Below are 18,796 nucleotides of genomic sequence, written 5' to 3'. Positions count from 1 at the left end.
TGATCTATTCTGGAATTTCAGTACCCACAACATTTTATCTAAATACGTAAATGAGAGAGGCAAAAAATTAGATATTTCATCTCCAGGCATGATTTGTGTCTATATAACACCAAGTCACTAATGTATGTACATTTAGGAATGTATACATGTACGTGCATATATCTGACAGATTGTTTTCCTTTACTGCTTTTGGATTATGATTGGAAGGTCACTGATGACCTTCACAGTAGCAACCACTTTCCAATCTAATACGCATCAAATTTGCCATTGATGAGCCAATTTCACACTGGAAAGTTTGAAACACTTTTCAAAACTTGGCTTAACATAGATACCTTTATGAAATGTTAATGATCCTGCTCAGCATTTTACAGCTATATTACTTATAAAAGAATCCATTTCTGTGTCCTCATTGATGTTTGAAAGAACACAAAAAGCCCATATTCAGTGCTTAAGTTAACTGCACAATTAAAGAAGTGTGAGCACATGGTAGAAAAACTATATTTCTACTTTAAACTCTTGTTTCTCTATATAAAAAATGTATGGGACACGATCCACAAAGTAAATGGTACTGTTAACAACAACTCCTTCTAACATCTAAAACTAAATAATAAAAACTTCACCTCCGAACATGATATGGCAAATGTACTTGCTAATAGTATTCCTAAGAATTCATGATCATCTAATTATTCAGCATATTTGTCAAGACTAGTCCAAAAAGACAAGATACATTGAAAATTCACATCAGATAAATCAAAAGCGTTACAATCAACCATTTTCACATTGGAAATTTGTGGATGCTTTAAACAAGGCCCATAATAAATCCTCTGGGCCTGATGAGATACTGGAATCTGCATTATTTGCTCTTTTGGAGATTATTATTGATTTATGAACCACTGATAATGTACCAAGAGCTTGGGAATAGGCCACCATAACCTGTTCCCAAATCAGGTAAGGATAGCACAAAAAATACCCTCCAGTTGCTTTGATGAGCTGTGTCTGTAAACCAATGGAATGAATGATCAATGCAAAGCATGTTTGGTGTTTGGAGACTTACTGGTATGATTTAATTTCTCCTGTTGAATTTTGTTATTTTTAAATTAATTTTTTTGTACATTATCGTACTGTTGGCTCAAGGAATGGTAAAAAGGATGCTACAGCCTTCATTAGTGAAAACCACAGTTCAGAACTTTGCCTAAAATATATCACAACGGAAAATATCAGATTCTATCATCTTACCTGATTCGCTTTCAATGCTTCATTCCACAATAGGAAGCTGGAAAACTCATTATTGACCAATATTCTCATTAAACATATCAAGCTGTATACATCTTACTACATAATGTACTTTTGGTTTTCCGGTCATCTTGATATTAAAGGTAATGAAAGAGCAGACTGTGTAATCCTATATCTGCAACTGGCTGATTTTACTATACCATTCGCTGATTTTAAACCTAGCGGAAAGAATCCTTATTTAGTAAGTGGCAGGTTTCGTGGAATGATGCTGTCAATATCAAGTTCCATGTGGTCGAATCCACCTTAGGGGAATGGCCACCTTATTACAGAAGCATGCATAAGGATGAGATAGTCATTACACAAATTAGAATTGGTCAAACTTACAGTATATATATAACCCACTCCATCATATTAAAGAGCGAAGATCCACCCAAGTGCATTTCCTGAAATGAATCTATCACCTTGAAGCACATCCTGATATATGGTTTTGATCTCCAAACTATACACGATCATTATTACAATGTTCAGCAAATGAAGGGACTTTTTGATACAGTAAATGTGTCTTGTATTTTAAATTTCTTGAAGGAACATTTATTCTAACTACAGCCTATTTGTACATCATTCCTTTTGAGTATTTGTAACTAACAGGTGTACTTTCAATCACCCAATTTTTTTTCATTGTCTAATTACCCTTTATCCACACCATTTGATTGAAAACCTTCATATATTCTCACCATATCATCATTGTGGTTTATACTGTTATCGCTCACCTTTCTCAATAATTCATTTATCATATAACCTTTCTTGCGATGCTAAAGTACTGGTGTGCCACAAAACCACAATCAGTCAATCAATAAATCCATAGATTTCCAGATTATCTACGGAATCCTTACATTTCCACAGAAGGCTCATTATTCATCAAGTCTTTAATTTATTGTAAATTGCAACTGTGAAGAAAACTTGAATTAACATTATTTATTTATTTATTTATTTATTTATTTATTTCAGGATGCTGGATTGATTATAACAATACCTGTTTAGTTGATAGTTGCCAGTTGGATGCATCACATATGTCTGTAAAGAACCTCACTTTTTGCTGTTGCCATGGCAACCTGTGCAACATAGAACCAGGCAGTGATGAATTGCAGCAGAATGAATATCAAGATGGAGTCGAGGTCAAAAAGATAGCATCATTGGGTAAGTAATAGGCTAACTGAGTAATGAGAGGATTTTTGTTGATTTCATTTCAGTCAGAAGCAAGAAATTTCAGACACTCGTTTGTTGGCTGCTTTATTGTCTTCAACAGTTAGATATGATTAGTTTTTCATTTGCACACACACACACACACACATACATACACACATATATATATATATATATATATATATATATATATATATATATATATATATATATATATATAATCAGACATGATCTTTCTCTAATTTAAAGCAGAATTTCACTTTTGTTCTGACTTGAATCAGATTTTTCTTTATATAGTCTGCTTTTTATATCATCTGTGATCCGTTTTTTTTTAAAATGGTGTGTCCTGCCCATCCTCGCAACAACCCTTGTAAATTATTTGTTCCATATATTAGTTAGCACACTACTCTCGTAATGAGTATTCTGATTGGTCAAAGGTCTACATTCGTCCAATGAATCTTCGTATAATGGAAACTGATGGCAGTGGAAAGAAGAAGTGTGATTGCAAAACATGGCATCCCGAATTGTTGAGAGAGACCATGACACGAAAAGTTTAGATAAAGGTTTAAACAATGTATGGAAATGGGAATGGCAGGAGCAAAAAGTTGATGGAAATTTAGTTGGTCACTTTATAAGAAAACTGAATGCTAGAGGACTGGTGTTTTGTGACCTCTGCAAGAAAGATCTGAATTACAGTAATCATGGTTGGAAGAGTTTGGAACATCACCTACAGAAGAAGCTGCATAAAGAAAATTTGAAGCTCAGAAGGTATATCGAAAAAGTGCAGTTAAATACAATAAGAAGAAAGATTTCTTGCATGAGAGAACAGATGTAGACCTCTGTTAGAATATGTACACTGCATGTCGCCAATACAATCACTAGCTTGAAAGAAAAAAGGCTGTCATTGAGATAGGGGGAAAAATATTTGTACCTTGAGCCAAAAAAGTCAGTGGTGACAAAAAAGAAGACTAAAGAAATCTTTGCCAAAGCCGCAAAAAGAGCTCGACTGGCATATGTACAGGTTGTGTAGTGGATGTATGAGATTATTTGTATATAATTGATGTACTTGGGTGTTTATTTTACAGATTTGTTATGAAAAGAGAGAAGTATAATATATTTGCAGCAAAACTTGACAACTTATTGTGACTTAATTATGATATGAACACTGACATGCACATGAAATAACTTGAGCATCAATAGTAGTGGAGAACAAATTCATGTGACAAGAAATATTGTGAAATTATTGAAGTCAAGTTGAACATTTTTTGGTAAGGTTATTAGTTTTTCAAATGATTATATTGGTTTACTTTATGATCATAAGGTGCACCAGGAGCATTTTTTATGAGTGTAAAATGCATTTTTGGCTGGGGACTTTTGGTCCCCTGGACCCCTAAATCCGGGCTGCTACCCCTTGAGACCCCATTGCATAAGGACCCCCAAACCCACCTTAAAAAAACTTAAGCTTTTTATGGAAGATCAAAATCATTTCTGGTATATTTCCTAAAACCCTTAATGGATTCTCATCATTCCTGGCATGAATCATTATCAAACTAAGACAGTTTATTATATGAAATGCTCACCTGCCCATTTTACCTGAAAATTTGTATTTGAGATCGTGGTTACAGTTTTTATATTTATTTATATTTCCTGATATCCTTGATAGATTCTCATCATGCTTGGCATGAATCATTTTGAAGCTAAGACAATTTGTTCTGTGACACATACACTTCCACTTAGACCTTCATGTGTCACGGTCATAGTGCACTAAAAATAAATTTGCATTCTGGTTGTGGTTGACATTTTCATTTGCTCATATTTCCGTAACCTCTCAATGTATATTCATACATTCTATGAAAAATGATGATGATAAGGTGATTCATCCTGTGACCTGCTTACTAAACCTTTTGACTTTGGGGTCATGAATGCAAGTTTTACAGTAGTACTTTGACTATGGACTCAAAATGCAGGCCCTGGCTTTCTTTTATTATTGAATGATTTCTGTGTGATGCTTTTATTTTTTAATGGCTGATCCACTATCGTGTAACGCTTGAAAAGTCAGCATATATCACTAATGATGCAGGGATTCCAACCATTCTGGGTTTTGTAGAATTTTATTATGTATTATTGGTGAAAATTTTGCATTATAAATTACATTGACAAAATTACATAAAGTAAAAAATGTTCACAAGAAATTTTGCAGAACAGTTTTCTATATGGAGAAAATTACTTTCTTTCCATGATGGTATAATTTCATACAACATCATTTTGTGCATTGTACAGACATTAAATGCTGTGCACCATTTTTGCCTAACTTTCTGTTATCAGAGAACCCTGTTTACTATGCAGTGAATCTCATAAATATAGTGAAATATTTGCAATGAATATTTGAAAATTTTAATTAGTCTTCAGCTATTCAATTGGTGGTATTTGAAATGATTTGAAAAATTAAATGTTGCAGCCATGTATGGCTCTTAAAAGTTGAGAAGTATAGTTCATTCACAGTAATAAAAGTCCCCCAAATAAAAATTAAAATATTCCTTTCATTTTTTTCTTTTAATTTGGGACAATAAATACATTTATTAATGTATATGTTAATATGACATTATCTGCTTGCCTAAATAAATAAAACTGCTACTTAGCAATGCAGTATAAACTGCTATTCAGCAGTACAGGCTGTAGTAACTGCTATTCTACAGTACAGGCTTTTTGTAACTGTTATTCTGCAGTACAGGCTGTAGTAACTCTTATTCAGCAGTACAGGCTGTATGAACTGCTTTTCTGCAGTACAGACTAGTAACTGCTATTCGGCAGTACAGGCCATAGGAACTGCTATTCAGCAGTACAGACTAGGAACTGCTATTCTGCAGTGGAAATTTACAAGAAGCTACTGTTTAGCAGCTTAATGAATTATTTACAAATCTGAACTGATTTTACTCATAATGAGGATATGTTATTTTGAGATAAATTATTAATTTCATTCACTATTCAGTGAAATGAGAAAATTGTTAGTAAATAACTATTTAGAATAACTTATAAGTGACATTCTCACTCATTCAGTGATTTTGAATTTCATGTTCTTGTGACCTATGTTATTATCATAATTGCTAATTTTATCATCCAGTCAGATGAAGTCTTGTATCTTCGCGTTTGGGAGACTGAGTAATGTGACTGAAGAGCATTAACATATATCAAATGATTCAGTTCACTTTCAGATTTTTATCACTGCATTTCCATTTATTAATTCAAAGGTTACCAAAACATTACCTCTTGGAAAATCTTGGAATAAATTTTGACATGTTATTGATTATAAATATTTAGTTTTAAAACAAAAAAAGCAGGCTAGAACTTTCTTCACTATCAAGAATAAGATCTAACAAGATAACATCTGCTTGAATGAGTCAGATAGCTGTGTTTAATTGGTTGAATGCCAGGGACAATGTCAGGTCAAAATTATCAATAGTTACATTTGTGAACAAAATAGCCACTGAGTCTATACTGATAAAAATGCAGTTTTCCCATGTATGAGAAACTCGTTCTATTCATAAAAGAAAGACGCAAATATCTTTATTTCACATAATACAATCTGTTATGTCATAAATACATTATTTAATGCTTCAGTATTCAGTCAAATGAATGAGGAAAATTTCATCTACAAGATTAATTGGTCTAATCAAAGTGTGTGGGCTCAAACTTCTCGCAGTACATGACATATGACATTCATAATATTGACCAGTCAAAACGAGAGTAGACCGCACTTGCAGATATATCATGGTGGATATTGTTTACGGTAGAAGTTTGGTCGAGTTACTGTCAGTGACATCATTACTTTCATGTGTTTATAATAGAAAATGCTTAATCAGAAAATCATTTGTCACTAGCGATATTCTCTATCTGTGAGTGTACCGTCTATCGGCTGCTAAATGTAACAATACTGTATGCATACTCATTTTATCGATTGCTATGTACTGTTGATATCTCTAAAGCATTTGATACACTAGAAGCTATTTAGCAACTATAATTTGTCCCCATTTCAGGACAACACAAATTTTAGATGGAGATTTGATGCAAATAGATGTGGTTTCATTGCACTTTGAGACCATTTGTAATCCTCAGATTCTGATTTTTCAATGTGTGATGTGTGCATATGTGTGGGAATAATACTTACTTTTGTTGATCATACAGTATGTGCATGAGCGCCTACACATAGGGGTGGGGGTACTTGCCCCTCCACCCTTTCACCTCTAAATGTTTTGACCTACATCTGTAAAACTTAATAGCTCACCATTATATTTTCCCGCTTCCCCATTAATTCTGCTTCACCTCAGATTATGTGCAGATTTGTGTGAATAAACCTGACTATTGTAGATCATATAAAATGAAAAAGGAAATGTCAAACTTTTTAATTCAAACCCCCAATGTAGGCATTGTTCTTTGTCAGAGTTGGGGCCCCGAGTGGCCGAGTGGTCTAAAGCGCTCTTCATTATGGATCACTGCCATCTCACCTCTGTCTGCGGCGGTTCGAGTCTAAGATTCAGCCAATGTGGGCATGTGAGAAAGCTTGCCAGTAGCTTCTCGTGGGTCGGTGGTTCTTTCCGGGGTTTTCCGGGTTCTTCCTCCACCATTAATACTGGCCGCCATGTATAGTCTATCGTGTGCTGAAAAATGGCGTTAAACCCCACAACAACAACAACATTGTCAGAGTTGTCTCCCATGGTACATGTCAAAATCAACTGATAACTGATGCCGCAGTGAGGTTGTTATTTTTCCTGAATGTTGTGTGCCATCATCTCCTTTAGACAGAATAAATCAGACCTGTCATTGATAACAGCCTGAATTGAAATTTATTCACTGTATCAGGTGCAAATACAGTACATTGTGAAATACACAAATGGATTTTTTTAAAATGCTGGCTTTTGTTGTAAAGGTAGACAAGATAAACAAATACTTCTAAATAAGAACTTGTACTTTCCAGATGATCTGTTATACCTAAGTATAATGCAGTTCTATTGACAGTGACACCTATGGTTAGTGAAATGGTCACAGGCAACTACTGTAATTATTTGATGGTCCGCAGTAGGAGCTTGTGTGTGGTAGTATATTAAATACTGTTGTTAAAACTAATGAAGTTTGCTGCTTAGTTGAAAATAATTACTGGAACAAAAAATTAATGGAATTTGTCAATATAAGTATATGGGTAAATTGTTTGCATTGGTATGGTTTGAACCTAAAAGCATTTTTATGTTTTTGCTGTCGTGCCACAAGTACTACTTGATGTAAACTGGGAGATCTTACTATGCTGGATTATTATATTTGTTATTTTATTAATATTTATTTAATAATATATTTTATTAATTTTATATTAATAATAATTTTTAATATATATTATATAATAGGCTCCTACAGGAGAATTTTTTTCAAGAACAAGGCATGTAGTGTATCATTTTTGTTTGTTTTAAAAGTTTCCACTTAGATGATTGATAAAGTGTACAAGGCATGCAGTGTATCATTTTGTTTGTTTTAAAAGTTTCCACTTAGATGATTGATAAAGTGTACAAGGCATGCAGTGTATCAGTTTTGTTTGTTTTAAAAGTTTCCACTTAGATGATTGATAAAGTGTACAAGGCATGTAGTGTATCATTTTTGTTTGTTTTAAAAGTTTCCACTTAGATGATTGATAAAGTGTACAAGGCATGTAGTGTATCAGTTTTGTTTGTTTTAAAAGTTTCCACTTAGATGATTGATAAAGTGTACAAGGCATGCAGTGTATCAGTTTTGTTTGTTTTAAAAGTTTCCACTTAAGATGATTGATAAAGTGTACAAGGCATGCAGTGTATCATTTTTATTTGTTTTAAAAGTTTCCACTTAGATGATTGATAAAGTGTACAAGGCATGTAGTGTATCAGTTTTGTTCATTTTAAAAGTTTCCACTTAGATGATTGATAAAGTGTACAAGGCATGTAGTGTATCAGTTTTGTTTGTTTTAAAAGTTTCCACTTAGATGATTGATAAAGTGTACAAGGCATGTAGTGTATCAGTTTTGTTTGTTTTAAAAGTTTCCAATTAGATATATGATTAATAAAGTGTACAAAGCATGCAATGTATCTGTTTTGTTTGTTTTAAAACTTTCCAATTAGATCATTGAAAAAGTGTAAGCTTGATCGCTGATCTTATGGCAGAAGTATAGTAATTTGGTCAAATGTTATTGTTATGGTCTCTAGATATTGAATTTGTTGTCTGTAGCCTTTGGCAACAGATTCACCCACCTAAAAGGAACCTGGATAAAATATTCAAAAGCTCTTTTTGGCTCATTTTATCAGCCAGCTTGTTTGCATTTGTTGGTAGCTTTTGAAATAAGTAATCATATATGTTCTATACATTTTCATTAAAAGGCTTCTAATGCTGTCTAGTTGGTTCTAAATGGAAAGGATGTTGACCTCAGATCCTGTATGCCTGCCATAACACCTACCTTGAAGCTATGTTGTTATCTCTGAAATATATTTTAGATGGTTTTGATACTTAGCAGATAACAAAGAAGAAATAGTCTTATCTTGAATTTGTTTGAATTATTTTTGTTGGTAGAGTATTGGTTCCTTTTGTTAACTCATTAGCTGCTGGAGGTTCTTTTCATTTTCACCTGAATTAGTGGTTGGAGATGCAGTTTAAGGGTTACTTCTGAACACATCCCGATACAATTGCTATGGAGATTTTTCATTTAGCCAGAGGTCTTGGTGTTTTAAAAATGTTTTCAATTGACAATTTCACTTGCATATGTGCAGAAGGATACAAATTGGACTTATTTTATTTTTGTTTTGCCTGTTAGACTCTTGATTTTCATGTCCTGGCCACATTTTATTCCAAATCTCAAACTTACCTTACTGTAATCTTTGCAGTGGTTCACCTGCCCTATATGCAGTTTGGACTGGTCTGCTTTAGATCTCAGGCCAAAAGGTCTAAGTTCCAAACACAGACTTTGGTTCCAGAACCAGAACTTTTGGCTTTAAAAAAGAGTCTCAAAAATTAAGTTTTACCACAATGCAATGCAAGTAGAAAGTCTACATTATTTTGTATCATTTTACAACTAAATCTATCTACTCTTCTTTAATACATTTTGTGTATCATAAATGATGTTGACTGTACAGAGCTCGGAAGATGGGTGCAACCTTATTTGTATAAACATGGCACTGTTGGATAAAAAGTTAAAATACAAATTAAGAATCTGTCTGTACAGACATCAGCTCAAGACCTTGAAAACCAAATTTTTTTTATACATGTCTTTCTTTCTTGACTGCAAAGAACGTGCGCATTTTAAATTCCACTAGGTGGAACCCACTGAGGATACATGATGCGTCAATGGTAAAACCTGATTATCATTATTGCATATCTCAACATGCTGACATGTTACAAAAACAGCAGATGATGAAGGTTGATACAGGATTAGAAGTACATATGCATTTTAGTAAAAGGAACACCAAACAGTTTGCCATGATTTCAGGTGTTGTATGCTTTTATTGTCTATTGGAGTACTAAGGAGTTGAGCCCTGTGTGAAAGAAACACATTTCAGAGGTTGTGTAGACAATAGCCAAGTACAGCCCAGTATTTTGAAGTAAATTGATTTTTTTTATATAAAAAATGCATAAAATGCTCATTTTCATTGCTAATTGCTCATTAAATTTTAAAATGATGAGTACTTTGTTCGATATTTAGCTAAGCTATTTGCTTTTGGGGTTGAAAAAGCCAGTGATGTCAGTTTTTTTAGAGTTAATGGTGAACAGAGCTTGTTGCACGTTTGAGGGCACTAAAACATACTAAATTAGCACTGTGTTGTTTACAAAGCATTTTCTTCAACTGTTCTACACCTATAAATATAAGTTTAATGACTAAAACTGCTTCAGATTGACTGTTTTATTTTATATTAGTGGGTTTAATTGGGGAAAGAAGGTGAGGTGGGTTAGGTGCTGATTCTTGGCAGGGTGATGTCAGCTTTACTTTCCTTGTATACTGAAGCAAATGTTTATTGATGATGCTGACTGATTTGGCTGTTTTGGCCCCCATCTCTCCTAGCATGGCCCCTGGTGGATAGATCAATAGAATATTTTACTTGTAACCTGAATTACATCAGCTGATGAGTGATAGAAAAAGGGTGATCACATATGGTTAGATGTGACTCCAATGTGGTCTGTATTTTGAATCAATGATGTGGCTCCAAGGTGGGTAAGGTTTTGGTTCCCCTTTTGCTGGCTCAAAGGTGGTCTGTATTTTGAATCTATGATGTGGCTCCAAGGTGGGTAAGGTTTTGGTTCCCCTTTTGCTGGCTCAAAGGTGGTCTATATTTTGAATCTATGATGTGGCTCCAAGATGGTCTGTATTTTGAATCTATGATGTGGCTCCAAGGTGGTCTATATTTTGAATCTATGATGTGGCTTCAAGATGGTCTGTATTTTGAATCTATGATATTGCTCCAAGGTGGGTAAGGTTTTGGTTCCTTAATGTGGCTCAAAGGTGGAGATTAAAATATGGAGATGAAAGAAAGAAAAAAGATAACAGGTGCAGAAGTGTGGATGTTTTAAATTGCTTTTATATCTAGGTACCTTTTGTCTTACCTGCATAAGCATGGTGAAACATGGGTAAACATGGGTATAATTTATCAGGTGGTGATGGTGTCATTGTCAGTGTTAAAGCTATACTGTCAGTGTTAAAGCTATATATCACATTTTTTGGTGAATTAGTTATAAGGTGTGTGATTCATCATGCAGAGGATTAGACACTGGTGGTTCTGCAGAACACATTTGTGAATCATATTCTTCATACATTGCCTCAAAAGTCAATAATATGCTTCATATGTTGCCTAAAAAGGCAGTAATGTGCTTAATATGTTGTCTTACAAGTAAATAATGTGCTTAATATATTGCCTAACAAGTCAAAAATGTGCAATATACATTTGAATAAACTCCAGTCACTACAAACATCCTTCATGTAAGTAATTGCAATATCATTATCTGTAATTGGAACACTGGACAAAGTCTACAACACCTGTGAGCCTAGAACTTTAGTCAGTTCTACAACTTGACTGCAACTTACAATTTCCAAATCATGACATTGCAAATAGAATATTTGATATTTCTCATTAAATATATATGTGTACATACCATATACCCTTTGACCTTGCCAGCCAAGAATTTCCTCTTAAAGTTTAATAATATTTTCAAGAGGTTTAAGCTGGCATCTCAATTGACCAATTACTGTCTATAAATTAAGGTTCCTGAATGGTGCTCATGTTTATCTTGGTCATTGTACATAGTTCTATTGTATATTCTGCAGTGTTTCAAAAATGGCATGTAACAGGAACCAGTTATGTGACGGTGACATGTTTGCATTGGAAACTATTGAAATATAGTAAATAGAGGGTTATTTCTAGTTTGTATCAATTTCTTGTAGAACATGGGAAACCTTCTCAGTTCTGTATAGCCCAGTTATTGATGTTTACTCAGTAAATTTATGGAAGTTCAGATCTAATAAATACCATATGTTTCCATACAGATACCCTGTGTTATTTAAGAACCCTTCAACAATGGGAGCTTAGCCTACAAAAATCTTAGTTTGACATCACTGTTAGGATCAAGACTTGAAAAATATGGGGTTTGTTTTAATCGGCTGATCACAGGATCAGCATGATAACCCTTTTACTGATCCTGCCTACGTTTTATTAACCGATGCACACTTGTGTTTCTCCAATTATAGGGTTCAGAAAGTGCACATCATGCTTTTCTGGGTTGCATTTCAGGCATTCGTATTTGTTTTCCCAGGATTTCTGGTGCTGTCTCAATCTCCACTGTGGAGCATGTTTATGATTTTTCTTGTTACCATCTAATTTCAGACTTTTCAGTGGTGGCTGTACACCATACTAGAAGTTTTAGATATTTTCACATCACACCGCAATGACTATTTTAAAATCAACAGTGGTCTAATAAGTGAATTTGTTATTTTGTATAGCTCGACATTATTGTAGAGTCAACCAACACAGCCTTTTCCAGTTGGCCAAATTCAGGCACTAACTTGATAACCTAGATCATTTTATATCATCAAAATTAAAATAAGTGCATTGCGCTTGTTAAGTGAGTATGCACAGTTACCCTGCACTAGGCAAGGTACAATGAATGTCAGCACTGAAATTACCAGACATTTTTCCAAGCACAAATTAAACAGTGGTGGTGATTGTCAAAAACCCAACTAGCCTGTAGTTGGTTGTTTTTAGTTCTGATGATTGTCACCTTCATTTAGTTTGTGCTTGGAAGAACATTTGGCAATTTTTATATATATATATTATATATATACCTCTTCAGACACATACTATGAAAGGGGATTCTAAAAACAACAATATTCATACATGAGTAAGGAACAGATTAAGCTCAGAAACAATCAACAGATTAATGCTTATACAAATGGAAGCGACATCTTTCAGAGTTTGATTTCAATAGGGTCTAATAGAGTGGAGCGGGAAGAAGGAGACAAATATTGAGGTGTTAGGTAAAATACTGAGCTTTGGTTGTTTCTTCCTGCTCCTCCTCCTCTTTTTTGTCTCCTCCCCCCATACTTTTGTGAGAAGGCCGGGGAGGCTGTCCAAATTAGATAAAATCCTGGCAGTATCTCTGAATATGAAAATCATTCCAGAGATATCACCAAGACAATTCTTTGCAGTTTTTTTTATTATTTTTATAAAGACATCTGCTTGTTTATATCCACACATAGGCACTGTTGTATAGTGTGGTAGTCAAGTCCATTGTGTGTCTGCATCCATATGTCCATTCATTAGTCATAGGTAATATGGACTATTCTTTTGTATCTAACCACCAGTACTCGCAGAGGCAGTGTGATTGCATTTAGTGTGATGTTTCTTAATGAGGAAATATAGACAACATTAGAGGTCTTGAATTGTAAATACAGCTTTGGTGGGGTGGAAAGCGAAGAGGAGTTAACTCTAAAAATATTTGTTATGGCTTCTGTCATAGGTTTATCATATGATATGTAGACATTTTTGTTCATAGCATGTGAATTTTGTAATATTAATGTAAGCTAGCAAAAGCATAGCAGTGACCTTTATCTTTGTGCATTGCTTTTTGGGGCATGTATGGTTTCTTGATTTCCTTGAGTTTGTTGATTGGTTAGTTCACACAGGTGCAGCCATTGTAACAACAGATGACAGACATCAAAGAGCTGTTGTAATCAAAAAGAAATTTTCCACCAATGTCTGTACCCTTGGATGATCCCACTCGTCATTCCCTCTTGTCAAGCAACTTGAGTCGATGAGGCATTCATGTGCAGGCAAAGAAATTCAGCCAAACACATTTATAAAACTAGCAATATAAAACTAGTGTAAATGTTAGTAATCTAGGAATAAGTATGATAATTTGCCAATGAAAGTGCATTCATACAATTCAGTTTGTATAATTTATGATGTAATAGACAAAATTGTAACCATGGACTACATTGACCTACATATTGCTATAGCAATGATGACATGATGCTTTCAGAACTGCCTAGTATGCAATATTGTTATTTTCAGTTATGATAGTTTATATGTGACTGGTAGTTTGTATAATTTTGAAACTTTTTAGACTCTTGTTTGCAATTAAAATCTTACCTGCCATCTTTTTTAACTAAAAACAAATATCAGATTTGATGTATAAATTTAGCCTGTTTTTAATATTAATATCAAATTTGTGAAACACATATGGATGACAAACATTAACTCTGTGAAGTTTTGCTTTCTAACATATTCTCAAAATGTTGCACTTGATTTTGGTCCTTTTGTAATTATGAGTCCCCATATGAAGAAAAGCGCCATCTTTGCATAGATGAAAACTGGTCATTCCATCTGTCGCTCCATCTCTGATTCATTTCCTCACAATAACCCCCTTAATTATTGTTCATTTTCAACCAGATTTGGTATACAGTTTGACATAAGACATTGCCTTTGAGTTCAACACTGTCTATTTTCGTAGCATACAAAATTTGGTATACAGCTTGATGTTAACAAGACATTGATTTTGGGTTTAATGCTGTCTGTTTTCATAGTATGTCAGATTTTGTATACAGCTTGATGAGTTCAACACTATTTTCATAGTATGTCAGATTTTGTATACAGCTTGATGAGTTCAACACTATTTTCATATGTCAGATTTGGTATGCAGCTTGATGAGTTCAACACTATTTTCATAGTATGTCAGATTTTGTTTACAGCTTGATGAGTTCAACACTATTTTCATAGTATGTCAGATTTCATATACAGCTTGATGAGTTCAACACTATTTTCATAGTATGTCAGATTTCATATACAGCTTGATGAGTTCAACACTATTTTCATAGTATGTCAGATTTGGTATGCAGCTTGATGAGTTCAACACTATTTTCATAGTATGTCAGATTTCATATACAGCTTGATGAGTTCAACACTATTTTCATAGTATGTCAGATTTGGTATGCAGCTTGATGAGTTCAACACTATTTTCTTAGTATGTCAGATTTTGTATACAGCTTGATGTTAATAAAATATTGATTTTGAGTTCAATGCTATTTTCAGTAAATTATTCCCTATGTGTATGGGATTAAAATCAGTATTATTATTATTAGAAGTTAATATATTTGTTTAGGTTTAGGTTTTGGAATTTCTTTAGTGTAGTTTACATAATGCAGGTTATGGTTTTTATTTTGTAAACATCAGGATCATTCTGGAAGGCTATTTTCCATTAGGTAAAAGTGTTTTATTTTTGTTTGTTTTTAAAAAATAAAATGTTGTGACCTGAGCTTAAGTAAAGAACTATATTATCTTGTAACTGAGGATTTTTTCAGTCATGCTTTAAGATCTACCACTTTGAAGTTGTATTAGATGTTATGTCCAGTTAGGCTGAAATTTATTTCTTCTTATTATTGAATTAAAGTGATTAGTTTCTCAGGAAATACAAAAGTGCTCTGAAAATCACTGGAATTTATAGTGAATTCAAACCTGGAATTATATTAGGCTCGGGCAGTGTGGGTTGGTGGTTCTTACTGGGGTTTTCCTGAGTTGGATTCTTCCTCCACCATCTATACTGGCCGCCATGTATAGCCCATTTTTTGGCTGAAAAATGGCGTTAAACCCTACAATAACAACAACTGTGATTCAACAAAAGGCTGTTGACACTTCAACGCTCTATAAGCTACCACAAACACATCATCGCCTTCAATTTTTGGATTTATTCTGGACTTGTGCTGAATTTTATTCAGGACGTTAAATTATTAGGACTTGTGTCTGTAATTCTTGATTATTTTGGGATTTAATTTGTGATACCATAAGTTCTTTTTTCTCATTTTCACTTTGTATTCAAGGGAAATAAATTATTTGTTGAATTTTACAAAGCTTGTTGCTTTTCACACTTTTCTGTTCCTTGTTTTAAGAGCATTGACTCGTAACAATAGCAATTCAGATTTGAACTAAAGTTTGAAGTTAATAATATTTTGATTTTGAGTTCATTTGCTGTCTTTTTTCAAAGCATATCAGATTTGGTACGCAACTCGATGTTGATAAGATATTGGCTTTGAGTTCAATGATGTCTATTTTAATAGGACAAGAGATTTGTGTACAGCTTGATGTAAATAAGACACTGAATTTGAGTTCAGCACTTTCCATTTTCATAGCATATTGGAGATTTATCCCCTGATTGTTAGACCCAGTCATGTTCATTTCAACACAGTAACCGTCTTTACTATTACGGTATTTTAAAGAAAATTATTTTACATTTTGATATTGATAAGGCCAGTTGGCAGAATTGGGTGGTCGCTGTTCTAATCATCATGTATTGGAAGTTTAGCAATTTGATTATCAAACGTACCCACTTTTATTTTTCAAAAAGATTATGATTATTACATTACTAAATTAAGTATGCATCTAATGGCTTAGTTTGATTATGTTATTCATTACTCTGCATCATTATAAACAGAGTGGTGGGCCAGCCCAGGTGTTCGCTGCTTCTTCTAGATTGAAAGTCATATCAGCAATTGCTTTGTAGTTGCATGTAGAACACAAAAGTTAGTATTACTCCTGTGTATACGGTAAGTTATGTAGGACTTCCAATACACTGCATCATTATAAGCAGAGTGGTGGGTCCAGGTGTTTGCTGCTTCTTCTAGATTGAAAGTCGTATCAACAATAGCTTTTCATCAGAAGACTTCATTTGATATGTAGTTGGTACTAAAGAAAATCATGCCAATCTGATATCTTGTATGGCCTCAGCCATCTTAAATATATTGTTACTCATAACTCCAAAATGGTAAGTGGTATCATTTTGTGGTTGTCGCCTCAACGATCATATTGAAAATCTTGTTAGTAATTCTCCTGAATGGATTGTCATATCACTGTGGGGTTTTACCAGTTGTCTTCTAGTGGTGTCTAGTTTGTCCTGAATTAAAATGGTGCCAAACTTACAACAGATAAGGCTGCCACGATGGATAATTTGAAAATATTCCCACTGAAGAATATCAGAGATAGTTTCAACCGCTAGCAGTTCAAATAAAGAAATAGTCTTTCTTGAATTTCTGGAAAGACTTTTCAGATAGTAGAGAATCAGCATCTTTAAGAGACTTGTTTTGGAATCCAACCGATTTTGACAGATTATGAAGCAACTCCTGCCTATAGAAAGATCGAATCTGATGATTGGAGGTCTTTGGCCATCTGTCTGCTTGTGTCTTTCCAGTTATCTGTTATAATAAAAAATCATTTGAGTGAGTGCACTAATAAGATGAACTCATGTGAAACTCAGGACATGTAATCGGTTCAGTGGAAAGGGAGACTACTCAGAAGCACTCAGCACATACTAGTTTCTTTCCCTTGTGTTTGAAAAGAAAACTGAGGGTTCCAAATGACACTTTTAAAGAGCTGCTATATCTTGTATACATGCTAAGAAGCAAAATGATCAAACCAATGTATACACATATCATGGTGGAAAAGCTTGTTTTCATGTTTAGACTTGCTTTGATTTTTACAAAGCTAGCAATTGGGCCCTGAGTGACAGAGTGGTCTAAAGCACTCACTGTTACAGATCACTGCCATCTCACCTCTGTCTGCTTGGGTTTGAGTCTCAGGCTCGGCCAATGTGGGCATGTGAGAAAGCTTGCCGTTAGCTCCTTGTGGATCGGTGGTTCTTTCTGGGGTTTTCCCCGGTTCTTCCTCCACCATTAATACTGGCCACCATGTATAGCCCATCTTGTGCTGAAAATAACAACAATAAAGCTAACAGGAAACTGCTGATGAAGCAGAATTTTGATATGACATAGGTGGTATGCTAACTCTGCAGAAAGGAGTGTGCAACTGAAGATAGGTCCAACTATTTTCATTTAAATCAATGATGGGATACATTTTATATTTTTATATTTTTGGGATAAATATGTACTCCATTATATACTGTCTATAAGATGAGTATCCTAATTTTGTTTCTTTTTAGTTGCATGTAAAACAGTTGTTAGTAAAATGCCTATGGATATAGTAAGCTATAGGACTTCCGATTAAATTCAGTAGAGCTGAATTATTTATTCTTTTCATATCTTAAAATTGTAAAACCTTAACATGCACCATAGGTGCAACCTTTTTAATTTGAAAAAAATATAGTCCTGATTACATGATTTTGCTGTTAAATTGTCGAGTTAATAAACGTATAAAAAATATTTTGATTTGTTTTAGTTTTAATATAAAATCCAATTACTTAGTATTAGTAAATAATGACAAACAAGAAAAGCATGTCCTTCTACACTTTAATCTGTCCTTTCTTGTGTACTGACGCTTACTTTGGAGTGAATTTTCAACTAAAAGTAGAGCAGAAAAAAGGAATCCAACTTGTACATTTTAAATAAATTTTTGGACCCTTAGTTATGTAAAAGTATTTTTTAAAAATTAAAAGATTAAAATACTCTAATGTTTCACAAGTGATTATTCTTAACAATTTTTTTTCTGTACTGAAAAATATACTTGTGACTGCATATTAGAATATATAGTTTGTACTGTTCGGTTTTGTAGGTAAATATGGCAAGCTCTTGCTAAAACCATGACTCAGCACTACAGGGTTCCCACAGTTCTGGACAACTGGAAGAATTCTTGTATTTTCTAGGGTGGTGGCCTGGAAAAAGTATGGAAAATTTGTCACCAAAAACTGATATTTGCCTGTCTTGGTTATATTGCTATTTAAATTGCTGAAAGTTTTCTTGAACAAGGTGAGACCATGGTGTCTCAGTGGTTAGCAGACAGAAGGGTGCTGGTTAGAATTATATTATCTCATTGGCTGGAATCAGGTATGATAATTTGTTTGTGGACAAGGAACTGTACTCCAATTGGCT

General features: G+C 33.9%; 1 protein-coding gene across 1 annotated transcript in view; it reads left to right on the top strand.

Moving 5' to 3' along the window:
- LOC149790403 (activin receptor type-1-like) overlaps positions 1-18,796 on the top strand; it is an 83,712-nt gene that overhangs the window by 10,197 nt on the left and 54,719 nt on the right. The window contains exon 3 of the mRNA XM_089972456.1: positions 2,242-2,430. Within this exon, the coding sequence (XP_089828582.1) occupies positions 2,242-2,430 (189 nt within the window). The remainder of the gene's footprint in view (positions 1-2,241; positions 2,431-18,796) is intronic.

The sequence above is a fragment of the Sinohyriopsis cumingii genome, chromosome 10, assembly GCF_028554795.1.
Source record: "Sinohyriopsis cumingii isolate HCF-2022 chromosome 10, ASM2855479v2, whole genome shotgun sequence".
NCBI lineage: Eukaryota > Metazoa > Mollusca > Bivalvia > Unionida > Unionidae > Sinohyriopsis > Sinohyriopsis cumingii.
Note: the sequence above shows the minus strand (reverse complement) of the source record. Positions and strands in the feature narration are given on the sequence as shown.